General features: G+C 46.0%; 3 protein-coding genes across 4 annotated transcripts in view; 1 reads left to right on the forward strand and 2 right to left on the reverse strand.

Annotated features, from left to right (window-relative positions):
• Positions 1-47: 47 nt before the first annotated feature.
• Positions 48-5,103, reverse strand: LOC142593203 (uncharacterized). The gene is made up of 5 exons (XM_075706873.1): positions 4,956-5,103; positions 3,720-3,775; positions 713-868; positions 285-421; positions 48-201 (listed from the first exon to the last, which is right to left on the reverse strand). The coding sequence occupies exons 1-5, from the start codon at positions 5,101-5,103 to the stop codon at positions 60-62; spliced, it is 639 nt and encodes a 212-aa protein (XP_075562988.1). The 3' UTR covers positions 48-59.
• Positions 5,104-5,149: 46 nt separating this feature from the next.
• EIF4A3 (eukaryotic translation initiation factor 4A3) lies at positions 5,150-13,856 on the forward strand. Its single transcript, XM_075706850.1, has 12 exons — positions 5,150-5,321; positions 5,491-5,563; positions 6,382-6,448; positions 7,485-7,547; positions 8,006-8,138; positions 9,227-9,307; positions 10,799-10,940; positions 11,788-11,926; positions 12,426-12,541; positions 13,092-13,199; positions 13,286-13,413; positions 13,655-13,856. Exons 1-12 carry the CDS (start codon positions 5,150-5,152, stop codon positions 13,669-13,671), a joined length of 1,239 nt encoding a protein of 412 aa, XP_075562965.1. The 3' UTR covers positions 13,672-13,856.
• A 3,660-nt stretch (positions 13,857-17,516) lies between these two features.
• Positions 17,517-23,401, reverse strand: part of ATL2 (atlastin GTPase 2) — a 42,444-nt gene continuing 36,559 nt past the window's right edge. Inside the window, exons 11-14 of one of the 2 annotated variants that reach the window (XM_075707060.1) lie at positions 23,165-23,236; positions 20,146-20,577; positions 18,684-18,698; positions 18,090-18,580 (exon numbers count right to left, since the gene is read on the reverse strand). In XM_075707060.1, coding sequence (XP_075563175.1) covers positions 18,473-18,580; positions 18,684-18,698; positions 20,146-20,577; positions 23,165-23,236 — 627 coding nt within the window. In that variant the 3' untranslated portion in view covers positions 18,090-18,472. Of the gene's footprint in view, positions 18,064-18,089; positions 18,581-18,683; positions 18,699-20,145; positions 20,578-23,164; positions 23,237-23,401 lie in introns of those variants that run through there. The other variant, XM_075707061.1, reaches the window with a different exon arrangement.

The following is a 23,401-nucleotide window of genomic DNA, read 5'->3' on the forward strand; positions in this document are numbered from 1 at the left end:
GAGTGGCTGTGGGCACCCACAGGAAAACCATTTTCCCTGCCCCAGCAAAAGGACCTCTCCTACTTGAGCTTGCTCTGGGTGTGCTCCAGAGCGACGTACTGCTCGTCCAACTCCCTGCGAAGCTGCAGGCAGTGTCTCTCCGCTTTCTCCAAGTCCAGCCTCACCTTGTCCCTCTCCCCAGCAATCTGCCTCACCTGGATCCTGCAGGCACAGCAAGCAGTGCATTAAGAGACACCTCACACACCCCACAGAAGGGCCCTCCTCACAGGGAGCAGCACCCTTACCTGAGGCACTGCAGTTTGTATCCGTAGGAGGTGACGGCTGCATGCTGAAGCCTGCTCCTGGGGACCATGAGTGTGTTGTCCAAACCTGCAGGCAGCTCTGCCAGGCTCACCTGCTCCTCCGTGCTGCTACTCAGCCTCTGCAAGGACAGCACAGACTGAAATCACTTTCTCCCTGTTCTAACAGTGCCAAGAGGACTTCTGTTGTTACACCACCTGACCACCCTCCCATCTTTCAGAGATCCGTCCCCATCTCACAGACAGGCTTAGATCACAGCCACCCCAGATTTTTCCCAGCCCTGGGGTGGCCAAACCCTGCCACCCCATCATGAACCTGACTGCAAGCGCTTCTTCCACCCTGGAAAGCTGCTTGCTGAAAGGCCTTGCTGCTCACTTCACCCACCACCACCGGACAAAGCAGCAGCAGAGACCTCGACGATCTCCTCTAAGTTCTTCCAGGGCTCAGATGGCAATGACAAGTTCAGGCTTGGCAAATCTAGCGCTGCTACCAATGCTGGAGAAGAGATGCTGGCCCACGCAGCTTGGCCAGAAAAGCGGACTGCTTCCCTGAGCACTCTCCTCTGACGCTGAGGAAAAAAGGAGTGGAGGTAAGTCAGTGGGACAAAATTGACAGAGAAAAACTGACAGCTTTTGATCCTGAAAGGAAACTCTAGGGACCCCATCAACATTGGAGAACGTTCTGAAAACAACCCCGAGCTGCCAGGAGGGAGATGGCCTGAGCTGACCTTAAGGCAGCCACAAGGAGTGGGATGGCAGGTACAGACCATGCACTCTGGTCTCCTTACTAACCCATGAAAACTCAGTATCCACAGAAAGACCAACGTGGAAAGTTATATAGCATCAGAGGGTCTTGTGAAAACTGTCATATGGGGACTGCCAGCCAACATTTTGTTTGATCTAGAAGCTAAGATTAGGTTGAGGTCAGCTTCAAAGGTAAATGAGATTCAGCCAAGCTGAACCAAAAAGCAGAACCTAGAAAGCTGATACAGAACCAGTAACATCTCCAAGAGCACTGATTTCACACCAGGTTTGGAGGAAGCCTATCCTCAGAGAACTGTTAAGTCTTAAGCCAAAAGAACCTGACACAATTCTTTTCTTCTTTTTTCCTTTTTGGGTTTTTTTGGGTTTTTTTTTTTTTTGAGTTGTTTTGCTCAGGATCCTGAGTTGTCCTGGCTGTCAGGGTAACGAGCTATTCACTTCCACCTTAGTGCATTAAAGTGCAGTTACTTCAAAAGCATTTGCAAATGCCTTGCCAGTCCTTGGAATTAAAAGCACTGAGGAGAAAGAAGTATTTTACATCAGAGAAAGAAAATGTGATGAAGCTTGCTCCATGCACTAAAAAGGGGACAACCTGAGTCACAAGAGGTGCAGAGATGTCAGCACTTCTGAAGCCAATGAATTGGGGTGATCTTTCCCCTTTGCTAGGATACGCATCCTTCTCCCTCCGTAAAAAGATGAGGCTTGACAGCCCTCTGCTGTTCTGTATTACCATCCCACTCCACCTGCACAGGGTTTGCTTCTACTCAGGCAGCTCCCAAGGGAGCCCTTCAGTCACCATGCAGTGGGTGAAGTCCAGACTATACCCAAAAACAGACTGACAAGTGGAAAACCAAGTAAACCCCCCTCAGATGCCTAACTAATGCCTATTAAATCACTCCCTTGTGAAACAAAACCTCTTGGCCTGGATCATTCTCAGTAGAACCCATTCTTTAGCCTCCTTTTTTGTGGGGAATTGGATGGGGAAACCTTTCTAAGTGTGACAGCTGGATTTGTGTCTGGATTCCCTGCAGGACATTGTAGAAACAGCAAACACAAATGAACTGTCCTGTGTACGGAACTGGCAATGACTTATGGTTCCTTATCCAAAGTTAATGGAAATCACCTCCAAGGACCTGCAGATCAAGGCCATCAACAAGGATCCTTTTTACAAAGAAATCTTTCTGCTTTTCAGTTCACCCCATGAAGGGCTGACAGTCTTGGCTGCTTGAGAGACATTGACACACCTTGGAAAAAGGTGGTCATGTGGCTGAACAAGCCAAACTGCAGCTCCTCAAAGCTCACCCTTCCATCTCCATCCTTCTCCAGTTCAGTGAATAAATCTTTGAGTTCCTAAGAAATGAGTACCAGAGAAGAGAAGCTCAGCAGCTGCAGGAACACAGCTCGAAGCATCCAAACAGCTTCTTAAAATAAACCCCATCTTTTTTACAGTGCAAATGGAACACAATTAAAAAACTCTTTCTGAAAATTAATGCTGCTCTATTTCCATGCACACACAAAGGAATAAACTCTTTTCCACAAAGTCTGAAATGTTAGCCCCAGTAGTGGATGTGGACAGGTATAAAATCTACTTGAATCCTGCTTCAGTTTTGGAAGAGAAGGGGGATTGAGGTCCCATGCCTACTCTGAAGAGATACAGTTGCCCTGTAATTTCATTTTGGAAATGGCAGGCTATTTGCAGAGACACACAGCAAAAGGACAAAATGCAACAGGAACAAGCCGCAACAAGGGAAACCTTGACTACCCATAAGGCAAAAATGCTTCCTCCTGAGCACACTGCAGCCCTGGGACAGGCCCAGAGAAGCTGTGGGGTCTCCATCCTGGAAGATACTCAAACCTAGACTAGACAAGCCCTGAGCAACTTGGTCTGGCTTGAAAGTCAGCCCTGCTATGAGGAGGATTAGCCCAGATGCCCCCAGAGTTCCCTTCCCACCTAACCCTGCCTCGGTCAGACACTACAGACCAGCTCCTCCCCCAGGGAAGCCATCTGTGTCCCCAAAGAAATGCAGCCGTGCTGGGGTACGCCAGCTCAGGACCAGAGCCTGTAGTCTAGGGGAGGCAAAGCTTACTTTTGACAGTCACTTCCTTTGACTCTACAGATTCAGTGCTCAGAACTCACTGCCCATCCCTCTCTCAACAAGCCAGCTCACAGCCTTTCCCTGCTCACCTCCTTCCTCAGCTCCTTCAGCCAAATGCTGTCTGAGGAAAGCCTCGCCTCCTCTGCCTACCTCTTCTGGGAGGGCCTGGACTTGAGCCTCAGCCATGTCCAAGGAAGGGCTGGGCACGCGCCGGGAGCTGCAGGCTAGGTCAGGCTTCCGGATGAAAACACAGCACACATCAGCCATCCTAAAAACAGCCTCCCCACAACTATTTGTGGAAACAGTACTGTGAGGACCAAGCCCCCTGTATCTGCATTCATCCCTGTACGGACAATGAAAGAGCACAGCCAATGTCACTGAAACAAGGATGACAGGGACCAAGCAGCATGACTCCCCTGTCACAAACTCAATCCAGGTATGTTAGCACTATGTCACCCTCCTACATTCCCCCCCAAATCCCAGAGGATCTGTACCATGTCCTCTCCTAATGGCTTGTCAATACATCACACACAGGGAGGAGGGAGGCCATCACACCTTATGCCTCTGGTGTCACGTTCACAAGAGCTTTATCACTTTCAGCCTCGTTGTTTTCAGGCTCTGTAATAAGAAAAATGAGGAAAAAGCATCAGTCACAGTCTGCCCCAGGGCAGGGGTCACATACCCCAAACCTGCCGGCTCTGCTCAAACATGCAGCTCCTGACATGTCTTCTCACAACCAGAATGGGAACAACCCATGTGAAGCACTCAGCTTGACTCACTCAGGCACCTTCAGACATGCTAGGACTGGAAATGTTTTGTGTTTTTTTAACAACTTCATTTTACCATGTCAAACACTTTAGTTCAGGACTCAGAAGAGTGCCCTGCCAAGCAGGAGAGCCCATTTTCCCACAAAAGTTTAAGGGTTAGTTCAGTAGACAGATCAATCTGCCCTCTGTTCAAGGATGAAAAAAACATTGCAGGAGGAGAAAAAGGGGAAAAATGGAAGATGCAAATCCTGCTGAAATCCTAGATGGGAATGGAGGATAAGGGGGTGCAGCATGCCCACATCGAAACCCTCTGCCCCAAAAGCAAACCCAGAGATCCAGCTCTGTGAAAACTGGATCCCAGCTGCTTGGATGACATGGACAGGGACATGGAGAGGGCATCAACTGATGAAAGGCAGAGCAAAGCATGGGTCCTTCTCCTCTGGTCTCTGTTGAGAACTAAATCTTGTTCAACTGCCTGGTCTGAGCTCAGGTTTCCAAATCAACCCCCGTTTGACACCCCTGGGCTTGCAGAAGAGGCAATATGGTGGCACAGCCAGCCCATACTCCCCCTGCAAATTGCCTGGGGTGTTCCTGGGTCTGGACACTATGCTTTTACACAGGAAAGACAGGCTGTACATACAGACATCAGCACTTATGGTTTTCCAAGGGGGGCGCGTCACCATGCAACCAGAGATGAGGGCCCATCCACCTCATCTTCAAGCAACACATTAAGCAAGGAACCAAACCCGCGTTCTCCATGCATAAACTCCATCTCCCTTTTCGAGGTGTTTTAAGGATTTACAGCCTCACACGAAGCGAAGAGGCCACGCAGGCGGCGGTGACGGTAGCCAGCCCACAAGACACTCTGTAGAGACGCAGCTATCTGCAGGCTGCGTGCCGCGCCTCGGCTGGAGGGGTGGCATGGATGCTCCCCCAACGCTTGCGCAGGCCCTTGGGCGCCGAGGGGGGGAGTTCCAAGGGCCTGCGGTGACCAAAGCCTAGCGGCCCCGCCATCCCCGACCCTCACTCACCCCGCCGCCGCGCATGCGCACGCCCCGCCCACTTCCCTCCGCGCATGCGCACGCCGCGCACGTCTTGCCGCGCACGTCTTGCCGCCCACACCCCCGCGCATGCGCAGCGGCGCGGTTTCTCGGTGCGCGGCGGCGGCGGCGGCGCCATCGCCGGTGCGTGAGGGGCGAGCGGCGGGAGAGGGAAGGCTTCAGCCATGTCGGGGTCGGCGGGATCCGGCGGGACGGGCGGCTCGGCGCGGAAGCGGCTGATGAAGGAGGAGGACATGACGAAGGTGGAGTTCGAGACGAGCGAGGAGGTGGACGTGACGCCCACCTTCGACACCATGGGGCTGCGGGAGGACCTGCTGCGCGGCATCTACGCCTACGGTGTGCGGCGGGGCGGCAGCGAGGGGGAGAGGGAAGGGAGAAAGCGGGGGGAGGGTCGTCGTTGGTGGCGGCGCCCGGATGTGGCGCGGCGCGCCTGCGCGGTGTAGCCGCCGCCTGCTCGGTTCCGGGGCTGCCGCGCCGCCGCTGACGGTAACGGCCACCTCCGCAGGTTTTGAGAAGCCTTCGGCCATCCAGCAGAGAGCCATCAAGCAGATCATCAAGGGGAGAGACGTGATCGCCCAGTAAGTGCGGCTGCCGGCGAGGGCGCGGCCTGCCCGTGGGTGGGAGGCGCGTGTGCCCTGAGGAGGCTGCGGGCCCGGGGCGGGGGGTGCCGGTCACACTCGCTGCCTGAGCCTGGAAGCGAGATCTGGCACCCGTGATCCTCGGCTGCTGCTTGGCGGGATTAGGGAAATCGCATCACGAGTGATACGGGGTGAAATTGGCTAACTTGCACATAGATTGTGCTCCTAGGAGTTGTTAATGTCAAGACTAGGTTTAGGTATGTCGCTAATAAAGATTCAGCCCAGATATTGTGTGTTCTCAGTGAATAGGGCCCTGAGTCTCTTGGGAATGTTTTACAGCAAAGCCAGAGAAGTATAGAGACAACTGCAGTCTGAATCAAGGGAAAAAGTAAGCTGAAGAAAATCTGTTATGTTTCTAGAGACAAGCGTATGGATCTCATTGAAAAACATCCTTTCTAGGACACTAGTGGGAATTGCTAGCCTTCCAAATTGTATTGGCTTATCTACCATTTACTTTAAAAGAAAAAAAAAATTATGTGCGACAAATTCCAGGAAGTTAAAATGCTGGTCTGATGAGGAATAAACATGCCAGAGCTGGAGACCCTGCAACGGAGTGCTCTATCCCTGATATTGCAATTCTCAAAGCTGCTTGTCTGCAGATCACGCTGTGGTCATAACAAAACTGTCAGATACGCTGTTGGCAATATTGACTTCTTTGCAGTGAAGGAATGGCGAAGAGCAGAGGGATGGAATATACTGAAATTGCCTATATTGTTTGTCCAGACATCCAGAGTATTCACTAAACATCTGTTTCTCAGGTCACAGTCAGGAACAGGGAAGACGGCAACATTCTCCATCTCTGTTCTGCAGTGCCTGGATATACAGGTAATTTCATAGCACATGCTAAGAATGTTTTTTAACTAAATCGGTAGCGTCTTCATCATAAAAGCCTTTGTTTTTAGAGTGAATAAATGAAGCTTTACATTGAAATCTTTTAATTATGAGTAGTGAACCTCAGACAAATTTCTGACTAAAAATTTCAGCAGACTCTACTCTGTAACAATTTAACTGTTAAACCCACCTTGGCAAAATAAGTTCAGACAAACTCTTGTAACTATAAAGTTGGCTTTAACAGCTGATCTCTTTCACGTACTTACTAGAGGGCTAAATTAATCTCTCAGCAGGCAGAATTGTCCTCAAACAGTCATAACAACAACCTGTCTGAACAGTTGGCGCACATTGCACAGAATTAAACTTAGATTTTTTGACTGGCAAATGTTTGCTTTTGTTCTAGTCAGGGGTATTGTGTCTATCCAGTTGTTCTTTAAGTATAACTTGAATGTGTAGATGCTGTTGAATGATGATTTTCTGTGGGCCAGTATCTTCTTAAGTAAAGCTTAGATTGTTATTCAGCTGTCACTGCCTGGGGACATAAAAATAAATGTTGCATGTTCAAAATGAAAAGGTCAGCTTTATGCTTCATTTCTGTAAAGTGCTCATAATATTTTTCAAATGTTGCACTTTAAAATGTTATCTTGGAATCCTTGTGCAATGCAAGGTTTTTATCTGAACTGAACATATGAAATTGAAATTATTTAAATTTGTTTATATTCTTTTGCAAGAAAAGTACACACTTTTATAATTGTTTTCAGAAACTAGGTTGGAATGAAAAAGGAGCTATCAAAGAACTGCTTAAGTGATGTCTTGTCAAAAGTAAGAGGCTGCTGCTGTGTAAATGGTCTGTGTGAGAGCAGCTTTCTGGGTGTACTGACCCTTGAAAATACTAGGTTTTAGCACAAAATTCTACAGTTAATCCTTCAGATGTGACACTTCAGAATATTGTGGGATCTGTAATAATCTGTTATGCTTGGATGGTATCTGGCCTGTGATTAACTTCCATGTGATCACCTGTTTTAATCAGGTTCGCGAGACCCAGGCATTGATCTTGGCACCAACTCGGGAGCTGGCTGTACAGATTCAGAAGGTAGGAGCATTTAAATCGCCATCTGTAAAGCACTCACAAGGCCTGGGGCCGATTCTCAGGTGTTCCCCAGCAGACCTCAAAGCACGGCTTCTGCTTTTTCTTTCTGTTCCTGAAAGGAGTAAGAAATTCTGATAAAGGGCTGTTTTGCTCATCTGCATTGTATCTGTTCTTGCTTACATGACCACATTGGCTAGCGGTCTAAGGTTTTACACATTCCTAACTGAATTTTTAAGGACAGCACTTTTAAAGCAGTTGTAATCCCTGGGGAACTGCAGTCTCAGGGTTTGAAAGCCCGCCGTTGAGGAGGTTTGGGTAACAGACGTTAAAAAATCCCTCTAACTGCTTCTGCTTACATCTCTAAAAAAAACCACTCTGCAGGTGTGTAGACCTGCATCCCTTCACAAATACAAACTTCATGAGAGCTCAGTTAATTAAGCCATTCCTTTGTATTAACACAGGGTCTTCTTGCTCTGGGAGACTACATGAATGTCCAGTGTCACGCCTGCATTGGAGGGACTAACGTGGGTGAAGATATCCGAAAACTGGATTATGGGCAGCATGTTGTGGCTGGTACTCCAGGCCGTGTGTTTGGTAAGGAGATGTGGGAGGCTATATCACCTCCAGGTTCAGACCTAAGCTGAGCCATGGGAACCTCCTGCAACTTTTGTGCACTTAGATGTGAAATAGCATGAAAGTTACGTTTATGGTGACACCATTAATGTGAAGTATAACAAGGTAACAACGTACTATAGTAATAGCTGGAAAAGACTAGAGAGAAATCAACAGGGGATAGTATTTGGATTTTCTCTGTTTATATTTTGCTTTTCATTATTGAAGTGTTTCTCTATATGGTGGCATGGGAAGGAAGAGTATTTTTTAAGCAGAAAATGTTACAGTCCCAGGAAATACTTCAGAATCTCGGAGGAGATAGGAGCTGGGTCTGTCTGAATGTCAAAGTTAGGGCCACATTTTCTGTGTACTGGCCATCGCTCTCTCTTTTTTAAATCAGGTGTACTTGCAGCCGGTACTTTCTGGTTTCATTGCGCAAAGATTTTTATATTTACGGTTCATGGCAGTTACCACAGTGTTAGCATTCTAAGCTCACATCTTCTGGATCTCTGAGAAACAGGCAGTACTTTCTTACACAAGTACCTGTCACTGGGAGAGCATATAGCTCCACAAGCAAAAAAAAAAAACCCAACAACTGAGCAGCTGCTGAACTGGGCTGGCTTTGAACAGCACACTAATACCAAATACTTTTCTATCATAGTATTAAGGGGTTACACAAAGCCATGTGCTCTTTCAAACAGGGTGTGGATTTGCCCAATCTGTTGATGAAAAGTTTATGTAGCATTTTGTATTTCTCACATCCATCTGCAGTTACTGTGGGAGACTGGGTCACCTGTCCTGTGCAGTTAGCAAATAGCATCCCACAGCTTGGACTCTCAGAGCTTCCCTGCAGTCAGTGCTCCCTTAGCTGGGCTGCAGAGATGTCCCACTAGGGCGCAGTGGGCATGCTGTGGCCCTTGGATGTGCCTTCCGTCACCAAACACCAGTCTCTGTTGGCAACAGGGGAAGTGCCTCTCCCTCATCCACGGAAATGCCCTGACAGCGGCTGGGAGCAGTGTAGGCGTGCTTGCTTTCAGAGCTTTTTCATCTTACAAAGTGAAATCTTACAGATATGATTCGTCGTCGAAGTTTAAGGACTCGTGCCATCAAAATGCTGGTTTTGGATGAAGCAGATGAAATGCTCAATAAAGGTAAAATATTTGTCTCCCTTTTACTTCCTTCACTCTCACCTCTTTGAGATTCTAAGGTGTCCCAGCTGGCAGTCCCGCTTCTAAAAGAGCCCAGAGAGTAGTGGTGAATGGAGTTAAGTCCAGTTGGTGGCCAGTCATGAGCGGTGTTTCCCAGGGCTCTGTTTTGAGGCCAGGCTTGTTTAATATCTTTATCAGTGATCTGGATGAGGGGATTGAGTGCCTCTCAGTAAGTTTGCAGATGACACCAAACTGGGTGGGAGTGTCGATCTGCTGGAGGGTAGGATGGCCCTGCAGAGGGACCTGGACAGGCTGGACCGATGGGCTGAGGCCAACTGTATGAGGTTCAACAAAGCCAAGTGCCAGGTCCTGCACTTCGGGCACAACAACCCCATGCAGTGCTACAGGCTTGGGGAAGAGTGGCTGGAAAGCTGCCTGGCTGAAAAGGACCTGGGGGTGTTGGCAGACAGCTGGCTGAACATGAGCCAGCAGTGTGCCCAGGTGGCCAAGGCGGCCAAGAGCATCCTGGCTTGTATCAGGAATAGTGTGGCCAGCAGGAGCAGGGAGGTGATTGTTCCCCTGTACTCGGCACTGGTGAGGCTGCACCTGGAATACTGTGTCCAGTTTTGGGCCCCTCACTACAAGAAGGACATTGAGGTGCTGGATCGTATACAGAGAAGGGCAACAAAGCTGGTGAAGGGTCCAGAGAGCAAGTCTTACGAGGAGCGGCTGAGGGAACTGGGGTTGTTTAGCCTGTAGAAGAGGAGGCTGAGGGGAGACCTTACTGCTCTCTACAACTACCTGAAAGGAGGTTGTAGTGAGGTGGGTGTTGGTCTCTTCTCCCACGTAGTTAGCAATAGGACAAGAGGAAAGGGGCTCAAGCTGCACCAGGGGAGGTTTAGATTGGATATTAGGAAAAATTTCTTTACGGAAAGGGTAGTCAAGCATTGGAACAGGCTGCCCAGAGAGGTGGTGGAGTCACCATCCCTGGAAACGTTCAAAAAACAGGTAGACGTGGCACTTCGGGACATGGTTTAGTCTAGTGTACCCTTGATTGGTTTAGTGTGGACTTGGTAGTGTAGGTTAATGGTTGGACTGGATGATCTTAAAGGTCTTTTCCAACCTAAATGATTCTATGATTCTAAAAACAATTGGTTTTGTCAAAGTTAGACAATTATAGTTAATTATAGGCTGTAACAGGTTAAACTACTGAATAAGTCTTGTCTGATTTAGTTGTAGTGTCTTTTTCAATAGTTATAAATTCTTGAGCACTGCCTTTCATACTTTACTGTGTTCCACAGCCACATTAGTGGGTTTGGGAAAATTAGGAAGAGATGAGCGGTATGTGACACCGGCTTTGAGTTACTGATTCACTCATTAATGTTCATCTCATAGCATAGGCCCAATACTGAATTCCAAATCAAATTGTGAAAGAGTAGGATATTCAAGAGAAAGATGTGTTAACTGTTCCGTGCTACTTGATTTGCTTTTTAGGTTTTAAGGAGCAGATTTATGATGTGTATAGATACTTGCCTCCAGCTACACAAGTGGTTCTGATCAGTGCCACTTTGCCTCATGAAATTCTAGAGATGACCAACAAATTCATGACAGACCCCATTCGCATCTTGGTGAAACGGTGAGTGAGTTTCTGTGGAAAGAAGAGGAGCTCTTTGGGTTGGTCCAGCTCTGGGCAGTTCACAGTATTAACTGATTTAAACATGCAGTCTCTCTCACATTCCTTCTCACCATTGTAGTTTGTCTGGGTGTTTGCAGACGTTCTCATGTCCTGTTTTCCAGCAGAGGCCAACTTGTCTCTCTGACTTTATCCTTGTCCAGTCCTGTTTACTGCTGCTCAGCCTGACTGCCCCCCACCCCTTCATCCTCCCCATGTATAGCAGTTTCTTCTCCTGGAAATTCATGTTTCACACCTACCCAATTCCTGTGCTCCTCCAGAGGATTTTTGTAGGCCTTCTCCATTAATTTGCTATTATATAGCAAGTTAAAAAAGCCTTTAGCTGACTGATCCTGAATGCCATTGGAAGTGTAGCTTGTGTCTGGTGGTGTCACAGGTCCTCACGCACTGGAACTCAGCGGGAGTCAAGAGGAGTAAGTGTAGGCAAGCTCACAGGAGGAACCTCCCTCTTGCCTGATCCCTTACGCTGCCCCATTTACATTTTTTCAGTCTCTTGTCAAGAAGCTTGAATGTAAAAACGATGAGAACAGAAATGATTTGCTTTAAAGCTGTCTGCCTAGAGCAGAGAGGGTGCCCCGGGAGTTCTACTCTCTGTTGCATGTGTCGCGTTGGAGGCCCTGCTTGGAGCAGACTTCTCCAGGGACTTCCTACAACAACTTTGACTTGTGTATAGACCCAGCAACCCACAGCGCAGAGGCACGATCTCTGCTGAGGCACACCGAGCCCTTCTAACTGCATTGTATATATTCACCTACTTGTGGTGTGGTATAGCTGTTGTTCTTCCCTGCAGTGATGAGCTGACCCTTGAAGGAATCAAGCAGTTTTTTGTGGCTGTGGAGAGGGAAGAATGGAAGTTTGACACCTTGTGCGATCTCTACGACACACTCACAATCACCCAGGCTGTCATCTTCTGTAACACCAAGAGAAAGGTACAGCAGCCAAAGATGGGCATGTTACTTTCAGAGGGTGACTTGGAGGAGAATGCTAGGACAAACCCAGTTAAGAGGTCTGGTTGTTTCCCCGTTTGGGAATAGTTTAGTAAGAACAGAGGTTAAACATTTGTCTTTGGGATGTGCCTAGCTTAAACAACTGGTTGTAGGCAGACCTGATATAGTTAGTTGCCCTTATAGAGAAGCAGAACTGATGAAGTAAGAATGTGCTTATTCTTCTAATTGTTTATAATCTGTGAAACGAAACCACACTTTCTGAATAAATGCCCTTAATTCCTTTCCTTTCAGGGCTTGTGGAGCCCTGTATCATTTAGCTAATGCTTTGTAAGGATTATTTACTTCCTTTAGCTCCAGAATGCTTGCTAAAGTGTCTCAGTCCTTACCAGCATATGTCTCTGCAAACATTCTCCAAGTACAGCTAGTGCATTCGGCTGTCCTGAGCAAAGAGCTAACCCAGGCTGCTTGGCTGTATGCACAGGTAGACTGGCTCACAGAGAAGATGAGAGAAGCCAACTTCACAGTTTCATCCATGCACGGGGACATGCCACAGAAGGAGAGAGAGTCCATTATGAAAGAGTTCAGATCTGGCGCAAGGTAAATGCCTTAAACGTTGTTGCTTACAGCATTGCTACCTCAGGGCAGGATTTCTTCTAGCATCTGAAAGGAACAGGCCTCAGAAACCCATAAAACCTCTCCTCTCTGAAGGCCTTGTTGAGCTCAAATTAAGAAGAGCTCTGATTCCCATCTGTCTCCTGTGGTGTCACAGGGTTGGGAGATTGCCACTTTCCAAGGAGGGATGCTCATACTTGCGGGCATAGAATTAGTCTGGTTTATTTTGCTGAAGAGGTTGGGAGTTGCTGCATTTAAAATATGTCAAGGAAGAAAAATATTTGGGCTCTGGTCTCTATTTTAAACTCTTAGGAGCATCATATTCTTTCTGAAAGATCAAAGCTGCTTCAGTACTATCTGTCTTCACTGAAGTTTGATGATGCTGCACAGAACAGCTTCCCTTGCAGCATCAAGGAGATGTGGGGAGGGAGGAGCGCAGAATAGCAGGGGATGCCCTGTGCTGGAGAGTACAACTCAGCTCTCACACCTACCTCAGTGGGGTGGAACAGTTGTAACCATCCCCTTCTCTTTGCAGCCGAGTCCTTATTTCAACAGATGTTTGGGCTAGAGGCCTGGATGTGCCTCAAGTGTCCCTGATCATTAACTATGACTTACCCAACAACAGAGAACTCTACATACACAGGTAAGCTTGGCCTTCACCTGGGGGAGTGTGGCTGGATTACCCTTCCCCAAGGTGGCTCCATTCTCTCTTTCCTTCTGCCTCTGCAGAATTGGCCGGTCAGGCAGATATGGCCGAAAAGGTGTAGCAATCAACTTTGTGAAGAATGATGACATCCGCATCCTGCGAGACATTGAGCAGTACTACTCCACCCAGATAGATGAGATGCCTATGAATGGTGAGTGCAAGCCAGCCCCAGCAAGGCTGCTGCCCTCCTTCAGTCGGGAACTGGTGTGCTGCATCTAAAAGAGAAATGCCAGATCCTTTGTTTTGCCACGTGCCTCATTCCCAAGCCTGACCCATCTTTGCTTCTACTGGGAAAGAACCTGGGAACAGCAGTAGGGGTGCTGTACTGCTGGGCTGTGGTTCTCAGCACAGTCAGTGCATACTTATGTTCTCTCATTTTTCTCTCGTTTCAGTTGCTGATCTTATCTGAAGGTCTGTGTTTACCATGGAGTTGTACTCATACTATGTAGTAGCCTCCATAATTCTGTTTTGGACCCACAACCTTTTATCATACTGCTGATCGTATGTTCTTGAGTTGAGCTGCACTTGGGAACTTGTGTAAATAATGTCTTTACTCCCACCCAAATTTTTCAATAAAAAAAAAAGGAAGTTTTACCATAACCTGTGCTTAATTACTTTAACCCAAGATAGTAACAGGCAGGGAGTTTTGAGATACTGCCATACTTGGCTAGCACAATTGAAAAAAAACATTTGACACTCAGTATATCTAGGTTCATAAAATACAGGGCTTCCTTCTCTCCCCGCTTTTGTTGTCGCTGTGCCATGCTACCTGATGTACTTTTTAGTTTCCTTAACTTGAGTTTAACAGTCAGCCCTCTACAGGAAAAATCTGTGGCCTGGCCCTAGCCTGCTCTAAGAAAATTGAGTTACAAGATAGCCAGGAAAGAAATTTCCTGTTGTTTATGCCTTTCTGGAGCCAGAAAACACATTGCTCTGGTGAATATTTCCCTTCCCAAGGAACCCAGGGACCTGAGCAGGCACCTGTGAGGATGAGTGCCATTTTAAGTTGATGCTAGCTGGAGAAGTACATTTTAATCAGCATTTCCTGAAATAAAAAATAAGAGCAAGTATCTTTTATCTTGTTGCCTTCTCCACCCCTTTCTGATTCTGTAGGTTGTTACATCTTCCCAGTCATCTCTCCTAACCAGCATTATGCTGTACTTTGCCAGCTGTAGTATCTGCCATAGCTTTCCTACCTAGCTCTGCTGTATCCTTTCTGAGACAAGAGTTAGCCAGAACTCTACTGCTGGTGTGGGGTAAGTTACTCTATGCTTTTTCTGTTAAATTGATTTTTGCTTGCTTGGGGAGGATGGGGGAAGCAAGGCCTTAGTGTACCACCAGTTGGCACAAAACTGGAACAGCTCTCAGAGCTCCTTTCCCAAGTCAGTAGCAGAGTAGCCCCAGGTAGAGAGAGAAAGTGAGTATCTCCTTTACACCCCCGTGTATTCCACTAAAGTTCCTCTGTTCCCTTGTACCTGTTCTGTGCACAAGCCTGATGTTCTTAACAGTACACAGGCAAAAGTTGAGAAATACTAACCTTACTTTACTAAGAATACTAATTGTAAGGGTTGCCCAATAGAGGTGAGGCTCCTACAGCTTCATGCCCCCCAGTGTGCAACCAGCGGCAAGGCTGAGCCAGCACACAACACGTGTTCATGCCACACATACAGGGCAACATTCAGCACTGGCACAAACAGCACCAATACCCTTATCCTGTCCCTCTCTGGCTGATCAGGATGAAGGGCTGTTAGTGGGAAATACACACAGACACAAGCTGTGGGTCCCTCCAGTAACTTGGCAGGGAGGCTCAGTTCATCTAGTAGCTGGCCTCTGGATCACCAGTCTGCTCCAGTAGCTGGCATGTGGACCATGGCCCACAGCCCCCCACCGGTTGCTGGTTCTGCCCACCCTTGCACACACCCACTGCAGATGCCCTCAGTAACTGGCCTTCAGGCACAAGTCAATCCTGTAACTGGCCCTTGGAGCCTCTTGTTTCTAGCTGCCTCCCATAGAGGGAGGCACACACATACAAATAGGTCCCAGTTGAACCCCAGACCCCCCCAACAGCTTGCCTAGGCCTCCTGGTCCCTCTAGTTGCTTCATGCAGAAATAGATGCGTACCCAACCCAGCAAATAGGGCTGCTTCAATACGTGGCTCCCAGGTCCCTCACTTGGCTAAGTCTGGCTTGATACTCATACACTGACAGACAGGCTCACTCTGCAGTTGCTGGTACTTGCTTTCCACTCACTCCCAGTCTCCAGTTTGCTGGTGCTTCAAACATAACAGCCTCTGTGACCCAAGGTCCCACTCCAGTTGCTGGCACCTAGACCTCCATGCACGCAGAAGTGTTCTCCTGCAAGTCCTCTCTCCCAGGAAGAGGGTGAGAAACGGAGTTAACATAGAAAACAGGACAGACATGAACACCAACCAGCAACCTGTTGCCACATGACCAGCCCCTTTTATCCTCTTAATCCTCTACTTCCCACACTTGCTCCTCCCAAAAAATCACCTTGGCCCCTCCCTTTTCCTGACTTTGATCCTTCCCACAAAGTTGGGGGGTTTTTCTGCATTAATTCTGCAACTCCTTGGCACAGTGTTCAGGAACTCTCCCCCTACAGCCCCCATTTCAGAGTCTCAATAAAGTCTTACAGCTTCACTGTCCACATCCTGGACAGAATTCTGCTCTCACCATCACTGCAGGGCATGGCACAGCCTCATATCTGACTCATACCTTCGCAGAGAACACAAGCAAAGGCAAGCATAGCCCTCCCATATGTGACTCTAGGCATTTGACTAATAAAGAGATTCATCACCAAAGCATTGAATTGTTTAAATAACTGTATTTAATCTGTACAGTTTGAGAGAAGATATCATAAAATGTGACATTCCTACCTCATCTTCAGCATCATTCACCTGGAGCTGAGCCCTCATCTCCAGAGGGCAGGTAACCACCACTCCCCAGCAGTTCTTTATGGTACAAAAGTCACAGTGCAATTGCTTTAGTCCTAGACAGGTGATTTCCCTCACTCAAGAGAGGGGAGAGTGATGAAGCTCAAATGTTGATGGAAATTGTTACCATTTAGGAATGCAAAAAAACCCAGCTATTTCACACAGTCACTTCCAGCTGAAACTACAGCAGTTAATTATTTAGCTGCCTTTACACTCCACACATCTGAAAAGACCTTAGTCAAGAGTGAAAATAGAGCCAGTAACAAGATTTCAGAATGATACAGTTGGAGGGCAGAAGCTGACAAGCAACTCCACAAGTCAAGAAGCGTGCTTTAGAATACTAGAAAGTTTTCCTATAGAGGAAGGGGATATGAGCTAGACAGATGTCATCTTTCTGAGACAAGCATGAGAGGAACATCAGCTTCAATTGAAAGCTATGAAATACAATAGACAATTTGTTCATATAATCATCAGGATAAGTATTTGACAGTTTATGTAGTAGAATACATACTTGAACATCTTTTAAAAATAAGCACGAATTTCATTTCATATATACACAACTGATTTTAATCATGTACTGAAAATAAATTACAGGAAATAACTTTAAAATGCAACAGAAGACAAGAGTTTCACAACAAACATTCCCATTGATTTTCCCAAGGGGGTGAGAGATTGCAGTGCTCAAGGCAGGTAAATATCACAAATATATCAAAAAACTTCAAATTGTTGATGCATTCACACATTTACATGAGCCACAAACATTCCTTTACAGGGACTGCACTTAGCTACCACAGAACCAGGTTTTGCCATAAACTACAAAACTTTGATACAAAATTGTATTTATATATTTATATTTCATATACATGCCCTATCTGTGATTTCTTAAAAAATAAAAACTAAACACACTGTACAGACAATCCTAACTCATTGCTTGGTAGCTGTAGGCAACGTTTTTGGATGGAATTTCTCCCCCAGTAGAATTAATGGCAATATTATATACATGAAGGCTAAACTGCAGAAAAAGACAGCTCAGTTCTGATATGCACCTCCCTTGGGACCAGGTCTGCAAGTTCAAGGCAAGACACTATATGCTCTGACCCACTGCCTCCCTCACAAGTCAGTTCTGCCGTCAGCAGCGTGAGGAACCAGTACATGCATTTGTGTAACACTGGTATAAAAGGCAATAAAGCAAGATACATATTGTACTGTAGTGGCTCTAATGGCTTCACCGACTTGATACACTCGACACACACAAACACTCATTAGAGGTGGCGAGAGGATGTGGAGCTGGGTACATTTGGTGAGAGCATACCATATGTGGGTCTGGTCATAATACTTCCCTGAAATTACCTCCTGCAGAGGACAGATTCCCAGCGTAAGCCAGAGACTGCATCAACTCAAACACTGGGGGAAGATCCCTCCCCCTGACACCCCCCCAAACATACACGTGCACAGTTCACCAGGACTATATGTAAAACAGACACCTTCCCTCCCACCCCCAGCGGTCTTCATGGCACCAGTTTGTCTTACAAGCAGAGCACTGACAAACTTACTCTTCCCAGGTAAGAAGCAGTCTTCACAGCAATCTGTGAAGCCAGTCACACTAAACTACTTCTACAGTTGATTGTAAACTTTGGTTTTTTTTTTATTTTATTTTTTTTTAAATTGAGTTCTCATGGTACAGCAAGCATGTATAGGATGAGAGGGCAGAGTTGAAGAGGAGATGAACTGTCAGTCTGTCTTTAGTCTGGCATGGTGAGACACCTGCTCGGTCAGGCCTGCTTTGATAGAGTTTTTTACAGACTGCCTCATATGATCCTCCATCAAATTATCACTCATAGGCTTCAACACCTGTGGAATGAGAAATGTGCAAAAGAAAAAAAAAATGAGGTAACCAAGGAAAATAAAATACAAAACCACACAAAGAGATGAGACTTGAAATAATGAAAAAAACTTAGAATGCTGAAGTCTGACACAAACTGGCATGAACTGAAAGAGAAATGAGTTTTGCTGCTACAGTAGTGAGGTTAAATCAGTAACATGCTATAAACACAAGTGATATCCCTCCTATACAGCAGTATTTCACTGAAGTCAAACCACTTTACAGTTCCTAGAAGATGGATGTGCAATTCCATACCCTATATGCAGCAGTCTGGTATGGTTACAGCATTTATGCAGACCGGCCCAGACGGTCCAGCTTATTGTCCTATATGTGTAAGTGTGAACACTTCAGATACAGAAAGAAAGTTAAAAATACTGGCTAGTTTTTCTTCTTGTTATTGTTGGATGAGAGTCGCTGTCGTGGCACTGATGTAAGAGCACGGCGAATTGTTCGGCGTCTAAGGACTTCAAAGAGTTTGGAAAACACCTAAAATATGAATTCAGCTGTTAGGAAAAGCGTCTCTTGGAAGGCAGCAGAAAAAGTTAATCTTAAGTTCAGAAACAGAAACTGATTGCCAGTAACTTCTCACCTTCCTGGGATTCCTCTGAAGCAAGGAAGGAAAAAAAAGGCAGAGATTCAGAAAAATCAATAGCAAGAACATGGTATATAATCAGAGTGACTTAGAAAGGACCTGTAGCTGCTTTGCATGTTATTGGTGCACATATTATTGATGCTGAAGTAACACCACCAGCAAGCTCTTTTAGAGACCACCTTCCTCTAGCCCACAAAAGGCCAGCTCCTGCTAGCATAAGCCAAGTTCCTCCCCTTCCAGGGAAGGTCAACAGTCAAATCAAGCCTTACGTGCTCTAGGTATCCTACAGCAGCAGCTGCACTCAGCAAGTGCTACAAGTAGAACTGATACCTTCCACTTTTCTTGCAGTGCTCTTCAGCCCCAAGCTCCAAAGCAAGAAGCTATGGTGGTACAGAAGAGCCTCAATTTTAATCACGAGTTAGGGGTGTAACTCAAAATTTAGCACCTTGATGCTCATTTCCCTCCTATTATTAGAAATCCTCTTTTTCTGCTCCAGTGTAACTCATAACCTTACCTGGTTGCTCAGATAGGTCTCGTGTACCACTGCCTATGATCTGCCTTGAACAGAGTAATTTTTCAGATGTGGAAGAGAGCCTCTGTATAGAAGGCTCCAGTTACTTATTTGCTCACATCTTGTAGGACCCATTTTAATGTTATCCCAGGTAGTGAGCCTTTTATTTCTAGTAACAACAGCACCAAAGCATTTCCCTTCTGCTGGCACTGGACATAGCTACTCGGAATGCTCCAAACACTACTTGTAAGAGTTGGTCAGAAATTCTCTACATTGACTTTACTGACACAGCTGTGTCAACTGGATTCAGGCACCAAATTCTCTGTACAGAAAGCTTTCTCCTCCAGCTTTGGTACTCTTACACTCGTGTTGTCTTTTCTTTCAGGAATTAGTCTGTCTGGCAAGTATTTCTTGAAAAAGCAGTTGCACCAACTGAAGTTGTCACAGACAACACAAGTCCTCCTGAAGGAAGAAACTTGCTGTACAACCTCATGTAGCAGTTGCTGCAAGTCATCAGCCTAATTAGCCCTCCAGTGTCACACCACCAGGTGAGGTGAGGGAGGGCAGCAGTGTTTTGCCTTCCCCATTTCTTGCACCACCTGAGATATTTTATCCACCACATCCACAGGGCTAGTTTATCACTTTAAACACACCTTTAGAAGCAGAATTCCTTGCTTCAGGTAACAAGATTTTTAAAGAGTTCCTCCACTCTTTACCATCCAAGCACCTAGTAAGGCCTTTGATAATATCCTAAGCTTATTTAACATTCTGTGTGTGCAGCATCTCTTACTGAAGAGAACAGTCACACTTCTGAGCTGATTTTCCCTTTGGCAGCACTAGCATTTTCTCCATTAACTCTAGATAGCTTTACACTCACAGCACTGAACAGAAACTGTTTGATATGTCTGCTCAGGAAAGGAAGATTTTGTGTTAAAAACAGATACCAACCTGTTCCCAAATAGCTTCAGCGATCTGATCAATGGCTGTTCCAACTTCTCTGAATTCCCCAGAGTACTTAACGTATGCCCAAGTACAAAACGATATAAGAGCCATCCCCAGCACAAGATTACACAGGGTAGCTATGGAGTTCATACCAAGGAACCCAGTCAGTCCTGAGGTTAAATACATGGCAAACATGACTGCAAATAGAGTGGCTGGTGTACGAGCAGCATAAAAGATGTTTTTGCCATCATTGTGCTTCACAAAGTTTGCATAGATCTCGTCGATTTCCTCTTCGAGCTGTTCCTGGTAGCGCTGACAGAACTCCTCCCCTCCCATCTTCTTCACCGAGCAGAACTGTCTGACAGCTGACTCTCTGAAATCCCGGTGCTTCCGCTCAAGGTCCGATGGGGCAATGTAAGGCTTATCTCCCCCACAAACCTGTTAGAGCAATCAGAGACGAAGTCATCACATCCTGAGTATCTTCTGCTGTACAGAAAGTAAACCTGCTCCTTACTGCCCCCCTCTAAAGCCAGCATCAGGCTACCTCCTGCAGCTTTCTTGGCTCTAGAGTCCTCTCTCAAGTGAAGCAGCTAAAGGTACTTTGCATCATGGCACAGCAAGAGCCTTATCTGTCTAATCACATACAGAGCTATAGCATGTGACTGAACTCATCATCCTTTCAACCGTTCCCTTTGGGCAAGCCCAGAAGGACAGGACATCAGCCACAGGTACATTCCTGTTATGAAAATGTGAAGTGAAGGAACACCAGGAGGCAGAGAAAGCTTGGCTTGAGGAAGGTTAAGGAGAACTCTGAAGGCCACAAGCCCTCCCCTCAGCTTTTTACTCCTGCTCACCCATCTCAGTGAGAGGGTCAGTGCAGAACTTGGACAAACAGGGTAGATTTTGCCCACTCAACAAGGTTATTGCTGCCACTAGCAGGCTCCATGGAACTTACCAGGTGATATAAATTAACAAGAACTAGCAGCTGACATTTTTAGCCTGTTCTTCCCTAGACTGTCCTCTATGCTTGATTCTGACCAACTTGTGAGAGTATGTTTCTGCTGAAGGGATGAGACCATGGACTCCGATACCCATGATGTGGACATTCACCACCTTCCTCTCCCTGAATCAGCATGGGTATGAAAATGGTTAGACTCCAAGGACTTCTACTCTGTAAGACTGATTTCTGACCTCTGGAGGACTATGATTAGAGATTACCTAGGCCATCAGAGACATACATATGGCAGATCAGCTCCAACTCTTCCAGACCCTCACAGTTGGACTATGTCTAAAAACTGAAGATTCTTTCCATATGACATCAAACAACAGCCTTGCCTCTCCTGCCTCAAGGTAGTCTTACCACAGTGCTTGTCATCTCATGTCTTGAGTGCAGGAACAACTTTAACTTTCTCCTGCTGCTATCCCTTCAGCAGCACACATAGGAGATCACTTTCTCAGTGTATGCATGGCTTCACTGGCTAGCTTCAAGGCAAACTTCACTGTCAAGATCCTGACACCCCAACTCTGCCCCTTGCTCAAGTTTAACAAGCACCTTTCTGCTTCTTCTTCCATATTGAAGTCCTCCACATTTGGCAAAACTCCCTAGAAAACAGCTACCAGTCTCATTCTCCAAAACTTTTCACATTGCCCAGAGTGTTATACACTAGGAGCTGCTGATGCATCAAGACCACCACACAAATAACTGCCACTGTTTTCTTATACTCTGTGTGACTGCACCTGTTGTTCCTTACATTTAAGGTCATTGGGGGGACGGTATTTTGGTTATGCACGCTCAAAGAAGGGCTTTGGTTCATGAGTAGAACTCAGAAGCTACAGTAAGAACTATCTTTACATAATCCAGTCTTAAATCCAAGGAGTTCCCACTTCTGTTCCTAAAAATAGAAATTTCAGAGCTGTGTCACATTAAGAACATAATCTGAGACATCTGGATAAAAAACAATTCAGACATTTGAGTGTATCTCTACAGTGATATAAAAATATACAGTACTGAGGAACATTACTATGGAAACAAAGGTTGTTTAAGAGAACATCTGTTCCTGTTTATTCCTTGCCCCAAGTAAGACACCTTACAACTACAGTATCTCAACAGCCATTGAAGATTCAAGGTAGGAAGGCATACTTGGCATTTATTATAAAAAAACGCATTTACTATTTCAAGAGATTTTCCAAAATGGAAACAAAGGAGTCCCTCTACACCAGCAGAGCATTCTCAAAACAGCCTAACTGGAACTGGCTAGTCTGCCACTAGCATTAGGCCTTACTCTAATTTCAAAATGGAAAGCTACTTCAGCAATTAAGACCAGAATTAGCCTAGTTACTAGGGAGCTATGTTTGTAGCATGTTATCGCACCTACTGGTCTTTTCTAGTTGTAGAGTTTCACAATAAGCATAGTCCTGGTTAAGCTTTATGAGACATGTAATTGTTTTCAGAATTTGCTATGATAAAACCTTGCATAACACTACATTGAAGTACAAAGTCCATCCAGACATTCAGCTTGGAGTGGTATAACTCACTGTCTTCAAGAAGAAGCAAGTAGGAAGTTACATATACAGCTTTTTCAGACAAGATAATTCTTATATTTCAAGAGGGTTTTTTTTTTAAATTTACAAAAAATTTAATCCTTGCATTTTACAGAATGAATGACCACAATTCAGAAGCATGAGACTATAATACTAGAACTCCACCCTTGCACACCAAATGTCTCTTCACCTGTTTGCCCATTTCATGTCACAGGATTTTAAGATGTCTGTCCAAGAGCAGCAGGGGGAACTAACAGGTGGTATCTTACAAACATGCCCATTCCCATACCTCCCCAGCAATTTCTGTCTCAAAGAATCCTGGTTTTGCTGCAACAGACCTCAGAGCAGAGTGCAGAAAACACACAAGTACTGGCCCGGAGCTACTTTCCTCCATTAACACGCTCACAACCAACACCAAGTATAACATTAAAACTGAAGGCCTGTATGTGCACGCAGGCAGTTAGAAGAAGTGGTGTCATCATACCTGCTCCATGCCTTTACTGTACAAGTCTTTTGCTCCTGCCACAGCAGCAAGATTGTTCGCCTCAGCTGTTGCCTAGAAAACATTGAGCACCATGTATCATCACAGCATTACCAGCTAGTTACATACACACCCCCACAACCTCCAAAGCTTCAGTTTGCCAGAAAAATGCCCCACAAAAACAAGTGAAAGTTAGTGATATACATTAAAAAAAAGTATGTAAAAAAAGTGAGTATATAC

Source organism: Pelecanus crispus, chromosome 3, assembly GCF_030463565.1.
Source record: "Pelecanus crispus isolate bPelCri1 chromosome 3, bPelCri1.pri, whole genome shotgun sequence".
NCBI lineage: Eukaryota > Metazoa > Chordata > Aves > Pelecaniformes > Pelecanidae > Pelecanus > Pelecanus crispus.